The sequence below is a fragment of the Pararge aegeria genome, chromosome 23, assembly GCF_905163445.1.
Source record: "Pararge aegeria chromosome 23, ilParAegt1.1, whole genome shotgun sequence".
Lineage (NCBI taxonomy): Eukaryota > Metazoa > Arthropoda > Insecta > Lepidoptera > Nymphalidae > Pararge > Pararge aegeria.
Window position 1 is genome coordinate 7,623,881 of NC_053202.1, and position 22,742 is coordinate 7,646,622.

General features: G+C 35.9%; 2 protein-coding genes across 5 annotated transcripts in view; one reads left to right on the forward strand and one right to left on the reverse strand.

The window, feature by feature from the left end:
* Positions 1-5,787, reverse strand: part of LOC120634305 (C-terminal-binding protein) — a 134,927-nt gene extending 129,140 nt beyond the window's left edge. For all 3 annotated transcript variants that reach the window (XM_039904802.1, XM_039904797.1, XM_039904798.1), the window contains exon 1: positions 5,532-5,787. The gene's annotated coding sequence lies outside the window, so the exon portion shown is untranslated. The remainder of the gene's footprint in view (positions 1-5,531) is intronic.
* Positions 5,788-7,382: 1,595 nt separating this feature from the next.
* LOC120634372 (E3 ubiquitin-protein transferase MAEA) lies at positions 7,383-20,596 on the forward strand. Of its 2 annotated transcripts, none has more exons than XM_039904887.1 (9): positions 7,383-7,733; positions 8,763-8,915; positions 9,942-10,085; positions 11,904-12,033; positions 13,059-13,195; positions 15,153-15,291; positions 15,986-16,136; positions 17,758-17,947; positions 20,232-20,596. In XM_039904887.1, exons 1-9 carry the CDS (start codon positions 7,695-7,697, stop codon positions 20,328-20,330), a joined length of 1,182 nt encoding a protein of 393 aa, XP_039760821.1. In that variant the 5' UTR covers positions 7,383-7,694; the 3' UTR covers positions 20,331-20,596. The 2 variants fall into 2 exon arrangements, with proteins under 2 accessions (XP_039760821.1, XP_039760822.1); XM_039904888.1 differs by having other exon boundaries at positions 7,723-7,799.
* Positions 20,597-22,742: the final 2,146 nt, after the last annotated feature.

A 22,742-nucleotide genomic window follows, 5' to 3' on the forward strand; every position in this document is an offset into this window, starting at 1 on the left:
TAATCGTTATATCGGTTTTTTTTTTTAATAAAATAACTGTTTGAGATAGCCTTGTCAATATAAATTTTCATGGCAATAGTTGTGCCGACTAATTCTTAATTGGATAATGTTAAAACTAAAATTTGTATAATAACATCCAAAAGTAAAAAGTACAAAGTGCAAGTACCTTAGATAGTTAATAGATGACGGTAAAAAAAAGTTTTTGTGAACATACCCAGTCGTTTTAGACTATACACCTATATAGAGATAAAAAGAAAAGCAAAGCTATATCTTAAAACATAACTAGGCCCAAGTTGTTAAGATTGATTCACATGAATAAGAATGACTAGTTAAAATATAAAAGATAGATAGATAGGTAGGTTAATTTTAGCCATTTCTCTATACGAGACAACTTCTGGCCATTTCAGTCTTTCCATAAAAGTATATATCACTAATTGCGTCAGTCTTTAACCAACCAAGTAAGCTTTAAAGCAAGATAAAGGGTTACAAATCGAATTATTGGAATAAAAAGCGATTTCCAACCGACTTGTTTCTACTAAATTCTTGCATAAACTAAAGTAATTAGTCATCAGCAATTAGATTAAAAATAAATTCTAAGTACCTAACATAAATTAAGTGTCCAAGCAATCAGATGTGCGAAATCAGCGCGTAATAAACCGAGGTAATGATTAATCATGGAATTATAATATTCTACAGAAGGTACATTAATTTGAAGGTTTACCACATTTTGCGGTCAGGGTCGTTCAAATTCTGTAGCGATGACGACGTTATGTTAATCACACTAACTTTAGTTTAAGCTGCCGTCAAGTAAATATTACTAAAAATGGCTTTCCAAAAATCTGCATTTTAACTATTTTAGTCTTGGGTGAACGGAGGGGTGTGCTCCTTTCAAGCAACTTCTTCACTTAAGAAATTCATCAATTGTTTCTCAACATGTTATGATTTTTTAATACTCTACCTGTCACAAAAAGTGTTTTAACATCTTTTTTTTAATTTATGAATTTGTAGGTCTAAAATTATCCTATAGTTTTTGTTATAAAAAAATTAAGTCAACACCACAAATGAACTCCGTACCTTTCGCTGACGATATACATTTGTCACTAGTTTATTATGATCATAATATTATCAAAACATTCATTCATACACATCCAGAACATCCTCCATCGGTACGCCGGTCGCGCGAACAAACTCATGAAAATATGTCCCGGACTGGTTCGATAATCCGCGAAGGTCAGCCCTTTATTCCTTACTTCAGTCACATAACATTATCTACCAATAGTAACCGGCGATAGAATGCCAGTTTTTACATAACACGTGCTGTAAAATGAAGTTCCCACCAAAATAATGTTACGTGTTAAGATGTTAACAGGTCAAAACTGCTGCGTGTATGGCGTGAAAAATTAAAAATCCAACAACGCGATTCCACTATAGGGAATGGATCCCTACAAAATAATTTTATGTACATATCCAGAAGAACGGGGCTTTAAATATGCGGGAGAGAACCAATAAGCTCTTCTCGAACTTCGTAAGGAGTATTGTATAGTTTGTTTATTAAATATTAATATTATGTTTATAAAAGAGTAACTGTGTTTCTAAAAAACACAATATCAAACTATAGAATAGTATGTTAAATAAATGTTAATATTTATAAAATAAAATGAAACATAGTTTCCCTAGCAATTATTATCTGTACACCGGTCATTGGCTAACCTGTGTAAAAATGGAAAATAAAAGATTCCGCTCCTACACAAAATTACTATGAAACACAGAAAAGATTTACCGTATTATTGTACACAATATTTTTACAAGTGTATCACATGAGATCCGTATTCCGTACGTGCATAATACATACATACTCCCTAGGAGCTCAGTCGACAGTCGCATTGCGTCTCTACAATGGGGAGGATGTTACGTGGCGAAATGTTTTCTACCAATATATGTACATAGGGTTGGCACAATTCGTACGATATTTTTGTTAAGCAACAGATATAAGATGAACAACAGGTAAAGAGCTCCTTATATGAAATCTAAATATATATAAACAAATTATGCTGTGTGTGTCTCGCAAAAACTTGCAATCCGCTTGGCCGATTTAAATATTTTTAATTTAGTTTTATTTCAAAAATAATTCGTCATCGAAATAAAAAAAAAATCATAAATGGTAATTTAATTTTTGTATTGGAATTACCACTTCAGATAATTTACAATAAATGGCGTTCTATAGGTAGTACAAAATTCTCCGGGTCATTGAGTAGATAATCAAAACGTCTAAATAGTCTTTTGCCGCGTAGTTGTTTGCCGTAGAATGTCAGTTTGATATGAACTACCTTGCCATCCCTAAATAAGGATTATATGCCCCGTGTCCTAATTGAATGCCAACCTTATTGCCGTTTAATTTTCGTTTGGCATTTGCGTGCCCACACAATTAATATCATTATAGAACATATAATATTCTATTATCTCATTAGCAGCATCATTAAAGTATCTGTAATATCATGCACATGATTATATAATATCAACATCAATGTGTACACTCTCACCCATAGCCCTACAACAGCACTGATAGGTCGAGGCGAGCGTCTTTGTTTACGACATCGCTATTTAAACTACAGTGAACTCATGCACTATCAGATTCACGAGGGAGTTTGCTTGTGACGTTGTTTCATATTACGATTGTGAAAATTGCTCCATTTCGTTGATCTTTTTATAGGTTTTTTCAGTTTTTAAGCGTATCTTTTTACCTTCCAATGGAACAGTGACTAGATGTATTTATGCGGTTGGCATTAGATGTTGAATGTGTCACAATTTGCCTTGTGTTCAAAATTTGTTTTGTTACACTACAACTGACAGTACTTTAACCTTTACTGTTAAGAAACGCTGCAACGCTATCGTAATATGTTTAAATAAGTTTACTAATAGTTTAAATACCAATTCATAGTATTTTTTTTTATCTAGTTTTAATTAAATACAAAACATATAGTATAGATACATTTCAGATTGGATAGATAAAAGGGAGCACTAATGTATTACCATATAAAGGTTGCCTTGCCCAGTCACTTAAGTGATAATTCAGCCTTAACTTGACACAAACTGGTAAGATGCCTATTTAGTCTCGGTTTGAAGGTACCAGGCTATATTACGAACACAGGTGTTAAGGGGAACACTGTTTAAGGAAAAATAAAACTTCAAAACTTCAATGAAAAAGTAATAAACATTTCAGACAATAAATTTCCAAACATGCTTCTTTGAAATTCTTAATTCAATAGAAAACTTTCTTTTTGTTTCGCTTCTGACCCCAGGGAAACTTCAATAGCTGAAATTAATGAAAGTTTGCAAAGAATTCTGACAAAACTTAACCATACAACTCTGAAAACAAAACAAAAAGCCAAATAGGTAAATAATGAAAAGGAAAACTTCCAAATGAAATCCATTCAAACTTTTTACCCAATTCAAAGTTAGTTGAGCGAGTAGGTACTAATTTAACTTTTCTAAAGGACATGGGAAACAATGTTAGATATTGCCTTGGAGGAAAGTACTTGACAGTTTAATGACTTTCAGGGATATCTTAGAAAAGAAGTAAATGCATTTTAGTTTACTGATAACAAATAAGACTTCAGGAGGTATCTTTACTGTGTCTGAGTGTCAATAAAAGACTAAGTGCATTTAAATGCACTTTTATTTAAATCAAAATAGTTATCTCACAAACTCAATGTCATAGGCATTTGTTGTAAAAGAAACCCTTAATTTATCAAAAACAAAGCATGAAATTAAAGAAATTAACCTTTCTTTAAATAAACTATAATTTTTAGTTATCAAAATTTTATTTATTTACCCACATTACACAATATTTCTGTAGTGAAAGATCTTTTAAGATTTTAATTGTGTATTGTGAAACACAATTAAAATCTTAAAAGATCTTTCACCAAAACTTGAATAATCTTTTTCCGATACTGAAAAACCTGTTTTTTTAAAGTTTAAGTCAAGTCAGTCAATGATCTTTCATTTGTTTATGTACATTTAAGGTAATAATAGTTTAAAAGTTTTCTTGCAACAGCTTATGCTCCATAACTCCAGATTTAACCTAAACAAGGTTTTGTATCGTTGTTTTCTGGCATAGATAATTACAAATGTGTTTATGTTTATTTGTGGGAGTGTTTCAAGTTGAAGCAGATTTGATATAAACAGTTTCAACTTTAATTTTGATAGTATTGCAGCCTAGGTGTAGATTTGTAATCCTAAAACAATTTCTGCATAAGGTAATGAATGATAAATAGATAATCTGCAAATTTTGTTAATTTTAAGTCAATCTTTTAAAAATGTATTATTGTTGACCCCTATTCCATCCTCTACATATCCAATCCTCAAAGTAGATAAAGACCAGTTTTGGTACACTCTGAAATAATACACAGATTATTTTTGCAGGTCATCTTATGTACCTATAATAACAAGTACCTACAGTGACATTGCTAAATTCTTATCACTTTATAAATGTATAAAGATAAATGTACATTGGTAGTCTTTGTTAACATTAGTGTAACAGTCAAGATAAGGAAACCTTTTTTTGTTAAAACACTACAAATATAATAATTAGTATTTTTTCTTTTGTATGACAACAAGAAACTTTAATCAAATAACATTAACTTACATGCATGGGATTTTACACTTTTATTTCTGTTTTTGGCCTACAAAATAAAGACAGTATGATATGTAAGTGTCTCAAGTTGTAATCATTTGCCTTTGGAACTACCAAATTGATTTTAATCTCTAAGATTCCACTGAAATGCACTGAAGAATGCAAAAGATTAAAAGCTTTGCATAAGTATGTAATCAAGAAAGCTATATCACTATCATGAAGTTATTAAATCAGGTTTTAACAATTATCATCATCATAAAAATGTGGCTTCCATACATTATACTGTGTTTTTAGCATCAGATATACGACAAAACGTCGTTTCTAAAGTAACTATAGAACTACATGTTCATAGATAGAATGTTACATAAAATGCATGTATTGTGTGACAGGTGCGTGTATACATAAAGTTTATACAGAAATAACGGTTTATCTGTTAGGATAGAATTACGTTTTTCCTAAAGTAATATTTTTAGTCTAGCTATCATCAAAACCCACATTGATAGATAATTAAAACACGTAAAAGTTTGTTATAGTTATTGAATTATTTACTGTAAACTAACTTTCTACCCCAACTAGGTCAGCAACCCGTCATTCGTACAAAAACCGCGTGGTGTCGAACGTTTAGTTAGTATATTCTAGAATACTGACGCAGCCAGCGCGATTACCGGTTGCGAGGTTGTAGTGCGGCCAAGCGTCGACAAAGGACATGAGCATAACGAAGACCAAAGCAAAGATTCATCACTTCGAAATGCCTATAGCCCTGGCATTCCCACCCGCATGACGCCAACGTATTTACCAAAACTTTAAATAAACTTATTTGTTCTAAGACACGAAACTTATGTCCGCCTGCAATCTAGCTTAAAATTGATGCATCAAATGAAAAACTTGTGAAACTTACCTATTTTACGCCGAATCCAACAACAAAGAGTAACCAGCCACGCGCTCCAATTACAGTGCACTCACAAATCACGATAGCACTTTGTACCGACGCAAATTTTATTCACTACAATGTCAGTATCGCCTAAAGTCAATTGGAGAAGGCAATTGAACGAAGTTTTCCAGGTTTTTCACGCAATAAACACTTAGCCGGGAAAGCGAACCCCGAATCACCGCCAGCTACGTACAAAATGGCGGATTCGCGTTAAGAAAGTGACGCGGTGACGCGCCGACTACTGCATAGATACAAAAGTTTATGTTTAGTCTATGGATTTTAAAGTGATGGTGCTTCGACACGGTACGTGTAAAAGCGTGCTTATAAAATGGCCACATTTTCTACTTAAGCTACGAAACCGAATTGTGTTTGCCATTGCAAAGAAAATATAAAGACTACGGTTTACATTGCGGATCAATTATTTAGGTAACGCCTATACAGTTTTTTTAAATTACATACAACGGTCAGCCGCGAAAGAACCAACTATACAAATATTACACTAGTGGGCCTTATTACACTAATACAACACAAGCATATAAAAGCTAGCAGAATATTTCTAATATAATTTTAGAATTTTTGCCCTAAAATATATAGATTAAACTTTATATATTAGATTCTGCCAATAAATACAAAACTTCCGTTTGTATTTGTTGGCAGAATATATAGCAGCTTGGTACCAAATGATATCTAATAAGAATATCATAGTATTTGTACATTTTAAGTTGTTGGACGGATGGATTGATAGAAGGTCAGACGGACATAATGCAATATTACCCCAGTTAATTCAGGCCACTTTCTGAAACTCGGATAATTAAAATTATTTGGATTGTCACTTGTGATAATGGTGATTCCTGTACGATGCAGCTCAGAATAGAAAGCGCGATAGAAGGAAAATTATCAATTAAAGATATTTCATAGCATCATTATGGCCGTTTTTTATATTTTTTTCAGTGGGATTATATTTTGATTTGGATATCTACTAAACTATGGAAGCTACTTAAACCAACTAAAAAACTACTTGAAATTTTTGTACTTACTTTTCCAGAAAAATGTTCGTGATTGTTCACGCGCTATTCTGTTTGTAGAATTGTTAACGTGATCTATTGATTCTTTAAATACCAGACAATATTTTTTAGGCATATTACAAATGTACTCTCCGTGTTTTAACTTTTATTATTTAAGGGCGTTTATCAAAATTTAAAAGATAGCTAGTACTCCGATACATTGAGTGTTGACAATTCAATAACATGACAAGACATACTATGGGCTGCAATTGATTGGAAGATCATTGAAAGTTAGAACGAATCATGTTAACTTTTTTTCCGAACAAAATAAATTCCGTTCTTACGTTTCGAATGCAGTTTACCCAAATTCGGGTAAACGACTCGGAAAAAACCTGATGACGTCATGCGAAATGCAGCGCTTGCATACATTTTGTTTTTGTTTGAAAATGTCCATTCTGGACCGCGCCAGCGGACAGTCTGCGCTAGTCTAACGGAAGACCAAATCGAAATTACGCATTTGGAAATCGAATACGGAAAACTGGTGTCTGCGGCCAGCCTAAAGGCTTGTTATTTCATACTTGCACCTTGCATAAGCCCATGTAACGTAATAATTTAATTTACCCATAGACATAACAATAAATTTAATGTTCAGTAACCTTTATTTTCATAAAACTGACTTTTTTCAGTAAAACCATAATTGCGAGTACAGTTTTAATAAACTTTAAAAACGTTTTAATAAATAAAAATAACAAAACGTCTTACGTTCAGAAACTCGATTAAAATGATTCTTCGTTTCTCTTTGTCACTTTTGGATTCGAACTTTGACGTACATAATCGTAAATAAATCTCCATTTTCTTTTGTCAAAAAATTTAATAATCCTAGTAATTATTGCGTTTCGCTCTCCGTGAAGCCCAAATATATCGTTATTTCAACACCTGTAGTTAATTAAATTGGTTTACTAATTTCATTCACATGTTTTACAATACTACTAAGATTGGTTGTCTTTTGAGTATTGAGTAGTCAACACACAATCAGCTGAGTTTTGTTTTCGTTAGTGAGGGTGGTTGTAACTTGTATAACGAAGCAATTGGACGTATCTAGAGGAAGTGACACAGATTGCTTGCAATGAACGAAATAAAATCACTCGAACATGCCACTTTGAAGGTAAGATAACAAGTTATTTTCAATTAATCAATCAATAAAAACGAAGTCTGCTTACGTTTTCTTTGCGTGAGTATTAAAAATTTTGAGATCACTTTATAGCTATAGTATTCATTTAATTCATGTTCATTACTTTACTAACAAACTTCCTCCGCATTTTGTGTAATAACTAAGTGAAACAACCAGTTTTTTTATAGATATCACTGGTTATACATTTAGTTTATTTCATTTCGCATGAAATCAATCTTTCATAATAATTCAATATAATCCAAATCCTAAGTAATGTTTTAAGTGTGTCAGAGTGTTTTTTTTATTTGTTGGTTTGTACTTCCTTTACTGCCTAAATAAGCAACCAATTAACATGATTTAACCCCTTCTCATTGTGGGAGGAGACCTGTGCCCTGTAGTAGGCAGGTAATGGGTTGATATGATGATGATGATGATGAACAGTGGCGTGCATTTCATACATGCAGAAAAGCACTGCAGGCCCAAATTATTTTATATAAGTTGTATTGGAGGGGAATTTTTCCATTTTATTTCATGTACCAGCTTTATGCATACCCTGGTCAAAAACCCTGTGCACGCCACTGATGATGAAATTTTATATTAGTTACTCCTATATAATTGGGAGTGGGCAGCTGAGTCTACTGTTCTTCTTCTACCATCTACTGCTAGCAACCAGTCTGCCAGCCCAACAGGTTGATTATGGGCAAACCCTCCAGTTAAGGGATTGCACAAAGCAGCATCGGTTTAGAGCTTTAGATTATTGATAACTACTGATCCTAACATAAATAAAAAATATACTTATTGTTAATGGGAAGATGAGTTGAAACTTACAGCTGGTCCACTACGGAGAAGGGTGGCACAGGATCGTAAGCACTGGCGAGAGCTGGAGGAGGCCTTTGTTGACAGGCACACATAGCTAAGAGACTTGATTTAATGATAAAATGAAATGTAAAAACTCACTTTTCTCTAAAATAAAAGGCTATTTTATTTATTTATTTTATTATATTGTTAATTATTTTACTGTAGGTACCCTACGAGGTATTCAACAAGCGCTACCGAAATGCTCAGCGAGTGCTGGATGTGGAAGCAAGACAAGTAACCACCTCTGTAAGTGACATTGATGCTGCTACCAAGAAAGGTGCGACAACTGGAGAGATTGACTCACTGCTTGGTGGAATGGTAAGACTTGGAAGTAGAATCTTTTCATCATATCCACAGTGTAAAATTATTGCCATTATATTAGTTTTCATCATCAATGTATGGCGCAGTAGTACAAGAGGGGATAGGGTGGAAGTCTCTCAACATGGCTAGCGAGACAAATTTTAAGATTTTAAAATAATGACAGTGTACATCATGTCACTACCATGTACGCATCATAGGTGCCATCTATGGGACTACTTAAATAAATATATTTTTGACTTTGTCTCAATTATCTCCCTATAATATCCCCTGACAGGGAAAAAGGGAATAAAAGAAGTTTACCACCATTTATTTTCACACATATATTCATCATCATCATCATCATGTCAACCAATGTATGTCCACTGCTGGACTTAGGCCTTTTGTAGGGAGTTCCAAATACCCTGGTCTTGTGGTACCTTGGGTCTGGCTGCTCCAGTTGTCGGTCCACCTTGTTGGGGCTGTGCCAACGTTGCTTGTATCGGTGTGAGGTCGCCATTCCAGCACCTTGGGACCCCAACGTCTATCGGTTCTCTGAGCTATGTGCCCCGCCCATTGCCATTAGCTTCGAGACTCATTGAGAGTCGGTAACTCAGGTTCTTCGACGGATCTCCTCATTATTTATTTAATCACGTTGCGATACTCCAAGCATAGCTCTCTAAATCACCCGCTGAGAGATCCATTACTTTCTTAACACACGCTATCAATTATATTTTATAATATTAGCTTACACGTTTATTATTTGGATATTATTTCCTATATCTGCTTGGAGAGTTGATTAAACTGTGGGAGGAGATAAACATTCCCCGTGGAGGAACATAATTCCCAACAGTTGAATTATAATTGTAATTAAATTTTCTCCACTTTTAATTTTTAATTTTTGGAGTTTAATTAATTATTGTTATTTTTTTTTTATTTATTTATGTTTTTAAATTTGAGTGTCTTTTAAATTTATTTTATGTTAATCTCTCAATTAATGACACAAGGCAATATGATGAAAATTATATTTCTGATTATGAATTCTAGGTGGAGAAGCTCACAACAATGAAACGCAAAGCATCAGAAGCTATAACGGAGGAGGTTCAAGCTGCGTGCGTGTGCAAGAAGCGTCTAGAACACCTCAAGGAGCAGGCCGAAGCGCTCACAGAACCTGCCGCACCGCAAGCTAAGGTTTGAAAAAAAAATCAATCGTTCCGTCGGTTCGTAGTGACTCTACCATCGTTTCGGAAGGCAGATTCCACCGAGAAGAATCGGCAAGAAACTCAGCAGATTGCTCTTTTCCCCCACAGTTACTTTTCTTTCACAGTAACAGCTAACCAAAACGAAAAGATTTTTTGTTTGTTTGTTTGCACCCAATAGGCTTCGAAGGTACTGCACCGATTTTAACCACTTCTCCTTCAAAAGGAAACGAAACAATCAAGAAGTAACAGAGGCTAAATTTTTCAAAAAAAAATCGCGATCCTAAGGAAAATAGCAATAATTTATTTACTTATTTAGCAACGCACCCCGTGAAGACATTACAGTTGCCCAATTCGTCTCCCCGGGGCTATTAAAAGAATTTAACAACAAGTAATAATTACATAAAATTAAAATAAAACATAAAAATAAGCTACGAGTACATAAAAAAAACAATAACCAAAAATTCTATAATAATAAATACAAAAAATTCAATCATATTTATTTAGATCTTTCTGATCTTTAATCATTATCTTAGATCACCACCTAAAAAAATCTATCACCTATAATAATCAATCTATCTATCTACCTATCTCTAATAAAATTTTAATTTGTTTTTGGAGCTGAAGCGGCGGGCGTGAATAATGTAAAAAAGCAGAATTTTGACTATAAAATGCATTAATTGGCGTGCACTGAAAAAACTATGTTTAAAACATAAAAAGGATGTACTTCGATATCAAAGTACTCATTATTTCCTAAAAAAAGGTCTGCAAGGGAGTATATGTAAATAGTCGCAATATCAGCTTTTGTGTTCTAAAATTTTATAAAATCGCCAGTTGACCCTTCATTTTCGTAAGTCAGTGAGTTATACAGTGGAATTCACAGTCAAGATAAATAAATAAATATAAATATACTACGACAAGACCCACATCGGTATATAGCCCCATAGTAAGCGTAGCTTGTGTTATGGGTACTAAGATAGCTGATGAATATTTTTATGAATATAATAGACATTAATACTTATAATATACATATAAACACCCAGACACTGAATAACATTCATGTTCATCACACAAACATTTTTCCAGGTGTGGGAATCGAACCCACGGCCTTGGACGCGGAAAGCAGGGTCACTGCCAACTGCGCCACTCGGCTGCCTAGATGAATGGGGCTCCTGGGCTCGGCAAATTCAACCTTTATTGATTTCATAGCTAAGAGTAACCCCCACCCCAACTTGCCAGATGTTAGGGCCTGCATCCTGGTTGACCAAATTACCAAACAATCCCCCTAGAGCAAGGCTTCCCGACCTGGGCGCCTTAGAAAGTACACAGCGTTCACTGCGAGGCCCGAAGTGCGAGACACGCGTTAAAAGTTACACTTCTTTGGAGTAACAAGATAATTTTTTATCTTTCGCCTTATTCTAACGTTTGTTGAAAAGTCCACACTAACGATAGATTTAGTATTTAATACATTTAAAGTTTTATTATAATATCTCATTATCGTTCAACCAAGTTTAACTTACATTCAAATTTGAGATTTTGGAAAGAGCCCGCAGACTGTAGGTGCACTGTCAAAACTTCTTTAGAAAGTTAGGGTGTCGGTTTTTCGTGACGGTGTGCGTGCGCATCGTAAAAATTTACTCTCATATTTTTCCCCAACGCGCCAATAGAAGTATAACTTCAAAAATATTTTTTTTTAAGATACTTTTTGTTCGGCTTGATTGTTAAATTTGGGGAAACATTTCAGCTCTCGTCTATGAATTCCAGTGTCGGTTTTGGGAGTTATTTTACAGATATAAATATTGCTTTTCAGACACAAATGAACCAATGGCGTAGTGTGCGTTTGGACAGGATGCTGGTGGATTATTTCCTGCGTAACGGTTACTACGACTCCGCTAACAAGCTGGCAGATAAGAGGGACCTAAGAGACCTTACCAATGTTGGTCAGTATTTAATTTGTAACTGTAGTAACAGCTTTTGGGGTCACAACAGATCCTAACGTGAAACCAGGGCGACCAGTGCCATTTTGTGTGCCACTAACGGAAAACAAGGCTATGACTGAATAAGGAATGCCAAATCTATTTTCTAGGCATACATTTCCGGCATACATACATACCTGTCACTAAGTTTATTTATCTAAAACCCTCGTAGCTTTAGGTTAAAGTTGGCGAACGAAGTTATCACCATCCCCTTATAATTATGTAAACATATATGTATGAACGCTTTATAAGTGCCTGTGATAGGCCTACATGAATGAGAAATTTTGAATTTGAAAAAAAAAATAGGTTTTTACTAGGCAACTCTTAATCTATTTACCCGTTTTAACTGAACCTATGAATCGCCTTAACCGGATGCCTAGTGCTTTAGGTGATTCCTAGAGAAAAAAACATATCACGAATTATACGTACCGTCGTACCGGAACGTACCGTATCATCGTACCGGAACGCTAAATAACTCGTCAGTATGGATACTAGCCGCATACCAAACCTCACACCAGACAAAACTTTTTTTTATTCCACTACAAGTTTGCCCTTGACTGCAATCTCACCTGGTGGTAAGTGATGGTGCAGGCTAAGATGGCAGCGGGATAACCTGTTAGGGAGTATGGTAGTCATACCCCTAATCGATATTTACGCAACATCGCACCGGAACACTAAATCGCTTAGCGGGGCACGTCAATGTCGGGTGCAGTGGCGTGCACTTCATACATGCACAAAAGCACTGCATACCCAAATTATTTTATATAACTCGAATAAGAGTGGAAATTTTCCATTTTATGCCATGTACGTGCTTTATGCATACCCTGGTCGAAGATCCTGTGCAAGACACTGGGTGGGTGGTAACTAGGCCAAAGCCCCCCACCAGACCAGACCAGACCAAAAAACTTTTAACTTAGATGTGGCAGAAATAATAAATATCATCTAATTAGTTTTGCTATTCTTCATGCGAAAGTATACTTCTCTCGCAGATATCTACGCAGCGGCCGCAGAAGTGGAAACCGAGTTGTCCGCGCGTCGTACGGGCCGATGCCTGCAGTGGTGCGCCGACAACCGCTCCAAACTGCGCAAGCTCAACTCAACCATGGAGTTCAAGATACGCATTCAGGTATATGCCTGCACTCTTACTCAGGGCTTGGAAACCGGTAAAAACCGCCTTCAGTATCCAACTTATTTATGTGTATTTGGTTTTATTGGTGATCTCTTACATTTAATTAGACAAATTATCTGTATAACAAAAGATAAAAGTCAAAGTCAAAGTCAAAATATCTTTATTCAAGTAGGTTCATGGGTGGCACTTTTGATGCGTACATAAGAATTACACGGTAGTGAGATTATGGCGATAACCACATTCGTAAACTTAAAACTAAAGCTACGAGGGTTCTAAACACGTCCTGGTCTAAGAAAAAGCCCACAACAAACTTAGCCGGGTGTTTTTTTGTTTTTTTTTTGTTATCACCATCTCACAATGTCATTTTAAATTATTAGAAGAGCAACCTGGTTAGAGCAATAATTTACACCCAAGCTTTTTTATCGATTACGTAGTCCTTTATACTATAATAGGACTTTTCTATAAGCTTACGTTTAATACAAACTTTGAACTTTTTAAGATACATCTCCAAGATGTCAATTGGTAGTTTATTGTAGAATAGTATGCAATTTCCTTTAATCGAATTATGAATTTTATGCAACCTAGTATATTGCACTGTAAGTTTATTCTTACTTCTAATGTTTAAATTATTGGTCACATTTTTTCTTAAATTTAGAAATGTTTTTATGAACGTACATTAAATTTTCAAATATGATATATTTTAACAATAATAACAATAATAATATAAACATTCGCTTGGTTGTTGGATCAAGGGTAAGATACAGAAGGCAGTAGTCATTGAATCGGCGCGTATTGTGAGGAAGTTCCTCACTCTGGAGCCCTGGCCGACCAAGTTTGGTTGGTTTTGGTTGGTACACCAAATAGTGTTTTTTATTTTTCTTTTATAATTTCACTGTTTAAAATTAAAATAAAAGTATACAAATAATTTATAGGGAATTATAATAATAATATCTTTATTTAATCAGAAAAACGTATATTATAAATTTCGTTAGTGTGGAGCCCTGTCTCCCGCGGTAGTTTAAACTGCGTTACAGGAGGCAGTGTCTTGCCAATATCTATGGTCTTAATAACAAACGTTTGACAAGTTAACAGGCTTAACTATATAAAAGGAAAAAATAAATGAAAAAAAGAATGATAAGATGAGGTGGGTTCGTAGGTACATTTGATTGGTGAGTGGGTGTGCGCGTGTTTGTATGCGTGTTTCAAACACACAGTTCGTGTGTAGGGAACATTTTCTACATTTTCTATGTATATATTTGTACCATGAAAAACCGAGTTCGTTTATACATTTTATACCTGCAATAAAGTAATTTGTTGAAGAAATCGAGCTTGAATATTGCTACAGCTAGCATTCAGTCGCGAAAACATATAAAATTATTATTAACTGTGATAGAAAGTGTGTGTGTACCCCGTTAAAATAAGTACGTCTGCGCAACCCTTATTTTAATCGAGTGTAAACCTACATGTTATTGGGTGATAGCATTAACAATGCGAATTTAAACGATCAGCAATCGTCGTTGGTTTGCTATTATTATTTTAAGAGTTTTCTGTATCCGAAACTATCTCTATATTATATTTTGATGGGACCAATTCGAATAAAATCCCATTTGGAAAAAAAAATAATTTTGCTAATCCGTCAATAAATGACTGGAGTTATGCCCTAACATACATAAAAAGACGATATGATAACCTCTTCCTATTTGAAGGAAGTCCGTCGGATGTCCAAAAAGACGGACGTCAGTGGCGGGCACAGGGTTTTTGACCAGTGTATGTATAAAGAAGGACGATGCCATAAATTAGAAAAAATCCTTCGCATTTATGAGTCATACGAAATTTATTGGTTAGGCAGAGCTTTTATGCGTGTACGAATTGCACGCCACTGACGGAGGTATGCCCTAACATACATAAAAAAACGATATGCTATTATCTCTAATTATATTTACATGCATTGCAGGAGTTTATAGAGTTGGTCCGTGATGATCGACGTCTCGAGGCGGTCCGTTACGCGAAGAAGCACTTCTCCACATACGAAGACGGACAACTCGACGATATCCAACATTGCATGGGAATGCTCGCTTTTCCTAAGGACACTGGTATGTTATATCCTTAAACTTCTATTTATTTTATTGTTGCTTTTTGGCGTCTCAAAAATATAGTTATTTATGCAACCGTTTTATAATAAACTAGCGTACCCAGCCCGCTTCGCCGGGCTAGATTTTGCTTTATTTTATTTAAACAATAAACTTACATCATTAAATTTTTAATTTAAGTCTCATAATATATTAAATCATTTATTTCTCTCCCGTATTCATTCTCTTCTCGAACGGGTGAAGATCATTATCTACACCCATGTACACCCATCAATAGAATATCATCATAGTAAATGAAAGCTGTATTTGACAGTTCAAAAATAGTAGTGCTCCGATCGTCACCAAACTTTACATAATTACTCGCCAGGTCAATCCGGAGATTCCCTGAAAGTTTCATTGACATCGGTCCAGCCGTTTCGGAGCCTATACGGAACATACTCACACACTTTCTCTTTTATATATATAGATGTATTGAAACAACGTGGGTTTCAACTCGAACTCAGCTTCGCCTTTTGTGATATATAATAATAACTTATAAGTTCAGGGGCTAACTTTTAGTTTAAAAAAAAACGCATTGCTATTCCCGCGGCCGCATATGCTATTTTTATGCCGTTCTTATAGTGCAAAACTCCTCGTGCGTGAGTCCGACTCGCACTTGGCTGGTTTTTGATTTAAAATCATTTTTCGCTCCGAACAGACGTGGAGCCTTACCGGTCGCTACTGGGAAATTGGCGCTGGGGAGCCCTAGTGGCGCAATTCCGCTGGGAGCACGCGAGACTACTGCACCCGGCGCGTCTCCCAGCTTTGCCCGTCGCGCTACAACTGGGCCTCGCCGCTTTAAACACGCCATATCCTTTTCAAATATCATCCAAATTTTATGTTAATTCTACAGGCTTGGGGTATCTCTACGTGATTAGGATTGAGCAGATCGATAGAAGAACCGGAGTTACTGACATAGCTAACCGAGTCGCGAAGCTAAATTGGCAGTGGGTGGGGCACGTAGGTTAGAGAACCAAACTCGCACCGGTAAACGCAGCTTTGGTAGATCCCCGAGGAGTGACAGATGACAACCAGTCGCAGGCAGTTTATTTTTATCATTGATTTACAACATTAATACAGGGTGTCACTTTACAAAATAACACATCATAAAAACTCTCTTAGGACCTAATTTTTATGTTACATTAAGATGTTAAACTTAACTAAGTATAAAGTGCATTTTGTGTCTTCAAATTTGTTTACACTGTCAAAAACGCAAGCGGCTCGAGTCTGTGGTATTTGAAACTCCTTACAATAACAACTATGTACAGCAGTGGACAGTAGTAGAATCGAATGACACGAAAATGATTTTTCAAAATGTCGTTGTGATCTGCTAATAACGCGCTCTTAAGAACGTTCAAACGGCTACTGCGCTGATGACGGAATACAACGTGTAACAGAATTACGAAATAATATCCTCAATCCAACAGAATCCATAAGTATATTTCATAAGGAATCACTAAAAAACAAAAAATGTAATCACTGTGAAAATATTAAATGAAAAAAAGCATATTTATTTTTCCATACAAACTAATTCAAAACATTCTAAGTGTTACGTTGTGAAGATAAACGACCGACACGCGCGTAGTACCTCAAGTGACAGGAGTCACATGATTTTAATTTTGCATGTGATGTGTAGGGCTGTATCAGATTTCTTTCAGGATAAACTATGGCAGCGGTTTTAAAAACTATTTGGATTGTTCGACAAATAAGTCTCAGAGACGGTATATAATGTACATCTTAAACCTGTGAAGTATTTACCTATGAAATGTGCTATGGGACATATTGTTGCTGAAAGTGATTTTTGGGTATAGCCTTTATTATCTTAAATTACTCAGTTCGTTTGCTATCTAATTATGTCGTCCTATTTATGAATTGGCGCACTTTTATTTTTAATAAACAATAATCTTTAAAGTGCCAGAAATATATTAAAATTAAATTAAATTAATCAGTGATGCTAGTCTGACAGGGCCCCCCTTTCAGTGAGACCGAATTCGATCCCCGGCACTGACCTCTAACTTTATAGAGTTATGTGCTTTTTAAATTGAAGGACTTTAAAATATCACTTGCTTTAACAGTAAAGGAAAACACCGTGAGAAAATTTGCATGGTTTAGAGTTGTCTGAGATATTGATAGACTCCACAAAGCTTTGAGAACGTTATTCTCGTTTGGTTGAATTGGGAGGGTCCACCTCCTCATTCTGAGACTTGTGATGATGATATGATATGATCCAGCGCTGCCCCATCTTTTCATACCAGGGATTGCCCAACGACCTCTTTGATCTCCCTACTCGGGCTGTCACATGATTGGAGAATGTGGACATTGACTTGTAACATATTAATTTGTAGATAATATCAATAATTTAAACCTTTAGAAAATGCCACACGACTAAATAAATAATGATGAAATTAAAATACCTTAACTAAAACACACTCAGTGCTACAACGAGAGCACCCAGGTATCCGCATGCCCGGCGTGCCAGCCGCCGCTGAACGCTTTGGCGCGACTGTTGCCGCACGCACACTGCTCGCACTCGCGTCTCGTTTGCCGCATCTCTCGCCTGCCGCTCAACGAGCACAACCAGCCGATGGTGCTGCCCAACGGACAGGTGTACGGGGAGAAGGTGAGGATTCTGTTTTTACGGACAGGTGTACGGGGAGAAGGTGAGTATTCTAACTTCATAGGAATACTGTTCTCACGGACAGGTGTACGGGAGAAGGTGAGGATTTTGTTCTTACGGACAGGTGTACGGGGAGAAGGTGAGGATTCTGTTCTTACGGACAGGTGTACGGGGAAAAGGTGAGGATTCCAACTTTATAGAAATACTGTTCTTACAGACAGGTGTACGGGGAGAAGGTGAGGATTCTGTTCTTACGGACAGGTGTACGGGGAGAAGGTGAGTATTCTAACTTAACAGGAATACTGTTCTTACGGACAGGTGTACGGGGGGAAGGTGAGGATTCTAACTTCATAGGAATACTGTTCTTACGGACAGGTGTACGGGGAGAAGGTGAGGATTCTAACTTCATAGGAATACTGTTCTTACGGACAGGTGTACGGGGAGAAGGTGAGTATTCTAACTTCATAGGAATACTGTTCTTACGGACAGGTGTACGGGGAGAAGGTGAGGATTCTGTTCATACGGACAGGTGTACGGGGAGAAGGTGACGATTCTAACTTCATAGGAATACTGTTCTTACGGACAGGTGTACGAGGAGAAGGTGAGGATTCTGTTCATACGGACAGATGTACGGGGAGGTGAGGATTCTAATTTCGTAGGAATACTGTTCTTACGGACAGGTGTACGGGCAGAAGGTGAGTATTCTAACTTCATAGGAATACTGTTCTTACGGAAAGGTGTACGGGCAGAAGGTGAGTATTCTAACTTCGTAGGAATACTGTTCTTACGGACAGGTGTACGGGGAGAAGGTGAGGATTCTGTTCTTACGGACAGGTGTACGGGGAGAAGGTGAGGATTCTGTTCTTACGGACAGGTGTACGGGGAAAAGGTGAGGATTCCAACTTCATAGAAATACTGTTCTTACAGACAGGTGTACGGGGAGAAGGTGAGGATTCTAACTTCATAGGAATACTGTTCTTACGGACAGGTGTACGGGGAGAAGGTGAGGATTTTGTTCTTACGGACAGGTGTACGGGGAGAAGGTGAGGATTCTGTTCTTACGGACAGGTGTACGGGGAGAAGGTGAGTATTCTAACTTCATAGGAATACTGTTCTTACGGACAGGAGTACGGGGAGAAGGTGACGATTCTAACTTCATAGGAATACTGTTCTTACGAATAGGTGTAAGGGGAGAAGGTGAGGATTCTAACTTCATCGGAATTTACTTCATATCAACAGTAAACTCAGCGTTACAGCGAGGGCAATCAGGTATCCGCGCTCAACTTTTTATATTTGATAGGATACCATACCTTGACTCCTCAGCATCGCTCCCTGAACCCTGAACAATGTCACCAGCAAGGCTAGCAAAAATTATATCCCCCGATTAAATCCCCTGACAGGGCATATAATTAACGTGTCCACCAGCTAAAGCACGGGAATATGGAATAAGAGAAGTTTATCCCTGTTTCTCCTGTGGGCAGGAGACAATTATCTCCCCGGGAAAATGATACAAATTTATCATCTTCGACAGTTTTATCAACTCTCTCAGAGCACTGGCGCACAAGTGGAAAGAAAATCCAAATAATATATGTTTAATTGATAAAGTTCTTCTTTTCCATGTCCCCGTGCTTTAGCTGGCGGACACGTTAATTATATTCTCTGCCAGGGGATATAATCGGGGATATAATTTTTGCTAGCCTTGCTGGTGACATTGTGGTTTATTGAGTGATGCTGAGGAGTCAAGGTATGGTATCCTATCAAATATAAAAAGTTGAGCGCGGATATTTGATTGCTTTCGCTGTAACGCTGAGTTTACTGTTGATAAAATATGAACTCCTATGTAACCTGCTGAACCACAATGTCACCTGGACGGCCTGCTACGTTTCTGGAATATGCTCAGCTTTTTTTATACTTGATTAGACTTGCATATGTTTGCTCCTCTGAATCTCTTCCTGAAGCACTCTAGAGCTATCTGAGCACGTTTCTAACATTATTAGAATTTTTACGCTAGTTAGGGATAAAATAAATAACTCTCATTTTTTTTTTATTACTAATTAATACTTATTTTTATCAAAAGAAATATTTATCAAAAGGTAACATGACTTTTTAATTTTTTATGAACTCGACAACTCCTAGAATGCATCAAAAATTGCAAAAATTAATTCCAATTTTCAACGATGCATTCTGAATCGAATCCTGCCATTTAAAAATCTTAATATTTTCTAAAAAAAAAGCTGGTTTAAAAGCGAATTTTCCGTAGTAAAATATAATTTTGTTTTCATTGCAGGCCCTTAAAGATATGATGAAGGAACACGGATCGATCATATGCCCGAAAACAAAGGAAGTGTTCTGTATGAAGCGCGTAGAGAAAGTATACGTCATGTAAAACATATTAACCTGCGAAATGTTATTATGTCGTTATTTATGTCGCCACGTTTTTGTGTTTTTGAATATTTCATGTGATTTTATTTTTATAAATCCTATTGTGATACAAAAACGGGTAGTAATTATGAAACGAGAGATTGTTAATTTTGAAAATCTCTTGCTCTGCATGGAAATATATTGTCATCAAGTCAAGTCAAGTCAAGTCAAGTCAAAAAGGTGGCACTTTTGATGCGTACATAAGAATTACACGGTAGTGAGATGATAGCGATAACCACATTCGTATACTTAAAACTAAAGTAGGGTTCCTAACGCGTCCTGGTCTAAGAAGAAGCCCACAACAAACTTAGCCGGGTGTTTTTTTTTTTTTGTTATCACCATCTCACAATGTCATTTGAAATTATTAGAAGAGCAGCCTGGTTAGAGCAATAATTTACACCCAAGCTTTTTTATCGATTACGTAGTCCTTTATACTATAATAGGACTTTTCTATAAGCTTACGTTTAATACAAACTTTGAACTTAACATCTGAGACGTTATATTATAAGCTTTAGTAACATCCTCAATGTGGAAAGGAAAATCACGATAATAAATAGGAAATGGCCTCAAGTCTGCTATTACAATATAAATGTGAACGTGTGGCTGTTTGTTTTATTGTTAGCAAGTTCACCTCAACCAGTGCGCTGATCTCAATGGAAATTGCAAATTGGAAAATGGAATTGGCAAATTTGGAAGATATAAAACTTGCGTCTTGAAGATTGACCTCATTATCATCATATCAACCAGCTCATGTCTGCTATTGGATATAGGTCTTATGTAAAAGTTCCAAAATCCACGGTCCGGGCCGTTTTATTTATTGATAAAATAGATTTATGATCAGGGTGCCTATTGTGAGATATTCTACCTACGAATCCTTATTCGATTGCGTCAAAGTTCACTACTATTTTTATGAAATCCAAATGGTGCCATCTAGTTTCAATATTTGGAAACTCAGACAGTCACTAGATGGCGTTGTCTCTATTTCATACTCAGATGATAACAGCGATACTCTTATACTCTCTGTGAGTATACGTATATAAGACAACACTTGCGTATATAACTGCAATTGACTATTTTACGACTGCAGCGGTTGGTATTAGAAACTTCGTCAATGCGCAAGAGTCGACTTTTGAATCGTTTCACATTGTCGGCCATTCATATTGATTAATTCGAAAAATCTTTCGATGCCGCTCCGCGCCCCCGTTTTACTGCTAGGCGTTTCGCAATGCACCGAATTAATTAAAACTGCCCTAAGGTACCTATAGTCATATAGCTTGAGCGTGCCAAATCGCCATTAGTGTCCACATTTTGAACATGTCTTCACTGGCTTCAAGTTGAAATTCTGTATTTCATAGTTGAGTGTCTTTTCGTTATATATAAAAAATTTGCAGAAATGGGATGCTATAGCGTAATTAGCCATTTTAGTATCCACTTCATACTTAGGCAGGCACGCTTTTTACCTAGTTATAACAAGTACTTCCTTAGTCATTGTTTAAAATAACCAAGACGCATGCCAGAAAAGAGTTCTTCTAATTTCCGTGCTGGAGTTTCCTGTTTAAAAAACTACCAGCATTCATTCAACGGTGTAAAAACGGTCGACATAAATGTTAGTTTGGTTTAAAACTTATACTCGTGTCCATATTAATTGTATTATTTAAGATTTTTGCTGTTAAAATATTTTTTTCAGTCTTATTTATATCTGCTGTTTTTATTGTAAAACGTTTCGTTAGAGATATTTGATAGAAGAATCTTCATACACACAGATCTCCGGAAGATCTTGAAGAAATATTACTATAAATTACATCGCAAATTAGGCTTAGTATTAATTTTATAATAGAAGAAGGAAATTAGCGTCTGCCACTTTGAGACCAATTAAGAAATCAAATCACATAAATCTCAAAACGAATCTAAATAGACAAGTCTGAAAATAGTGCTATGCTTTGCAACAGATAACATTTTGAAAAGGATAGCACTACTTTTAGAGCTATGTGTTTAGTTTATCGGTAAGATGCTATCAATATACAGTTATCAAAACAGATATACGAATAATTTTCATGCTTATATGATTCCTAAATATGTGACGTCACATAAGGAGCCGGCGGAAGACAGATGTCACATGGGAGTGAATATGTTTGAGAATAACCTCTAATTGATTGTAACGTTATGGATTGCCTCTTATTTACACAATGCATGTGCTACGTCTAACCAGTCGCGACGTTTTCGATAAAGTATTGGATATGAATCTATAATAATAGTTGCTCAATTTTTTGTAACCTTCAAAGAAAGTTTTAAATATCCTGTGTTGAAAATACCTGGATTTCATTCTTAAATGTATAGCTATATTCTCAAAATATTATCATCATCATTTTTTGTTATC

What these genes read in the sequence shown, in the direction of transcription:
- LOC120634372 (XM_039904887.1), top strand. Translation starts at nt 7,695, where the DNA reads ATGAACGAAATAAAATCACTCGAACATGCCACTTTGAAG. An exon ending in TCGAACATGCCACTTTGAAG is followed by an intron (nt 7,734 to 8,762) that starts GTAAGATAACAA and finishes ATTTTACTGTAG; the next exon opens with GTACCCTACGAGGTATTCAA. An exon ending in AAGAGACCTTACCAATGTTG is followed by an intron (nt 12,034 to 13,058) that starts GTCAGTATTTAA and finishes CTTCTCTCGCAG; the next exon opens with ATATCTACGCAGCGGCCGCA.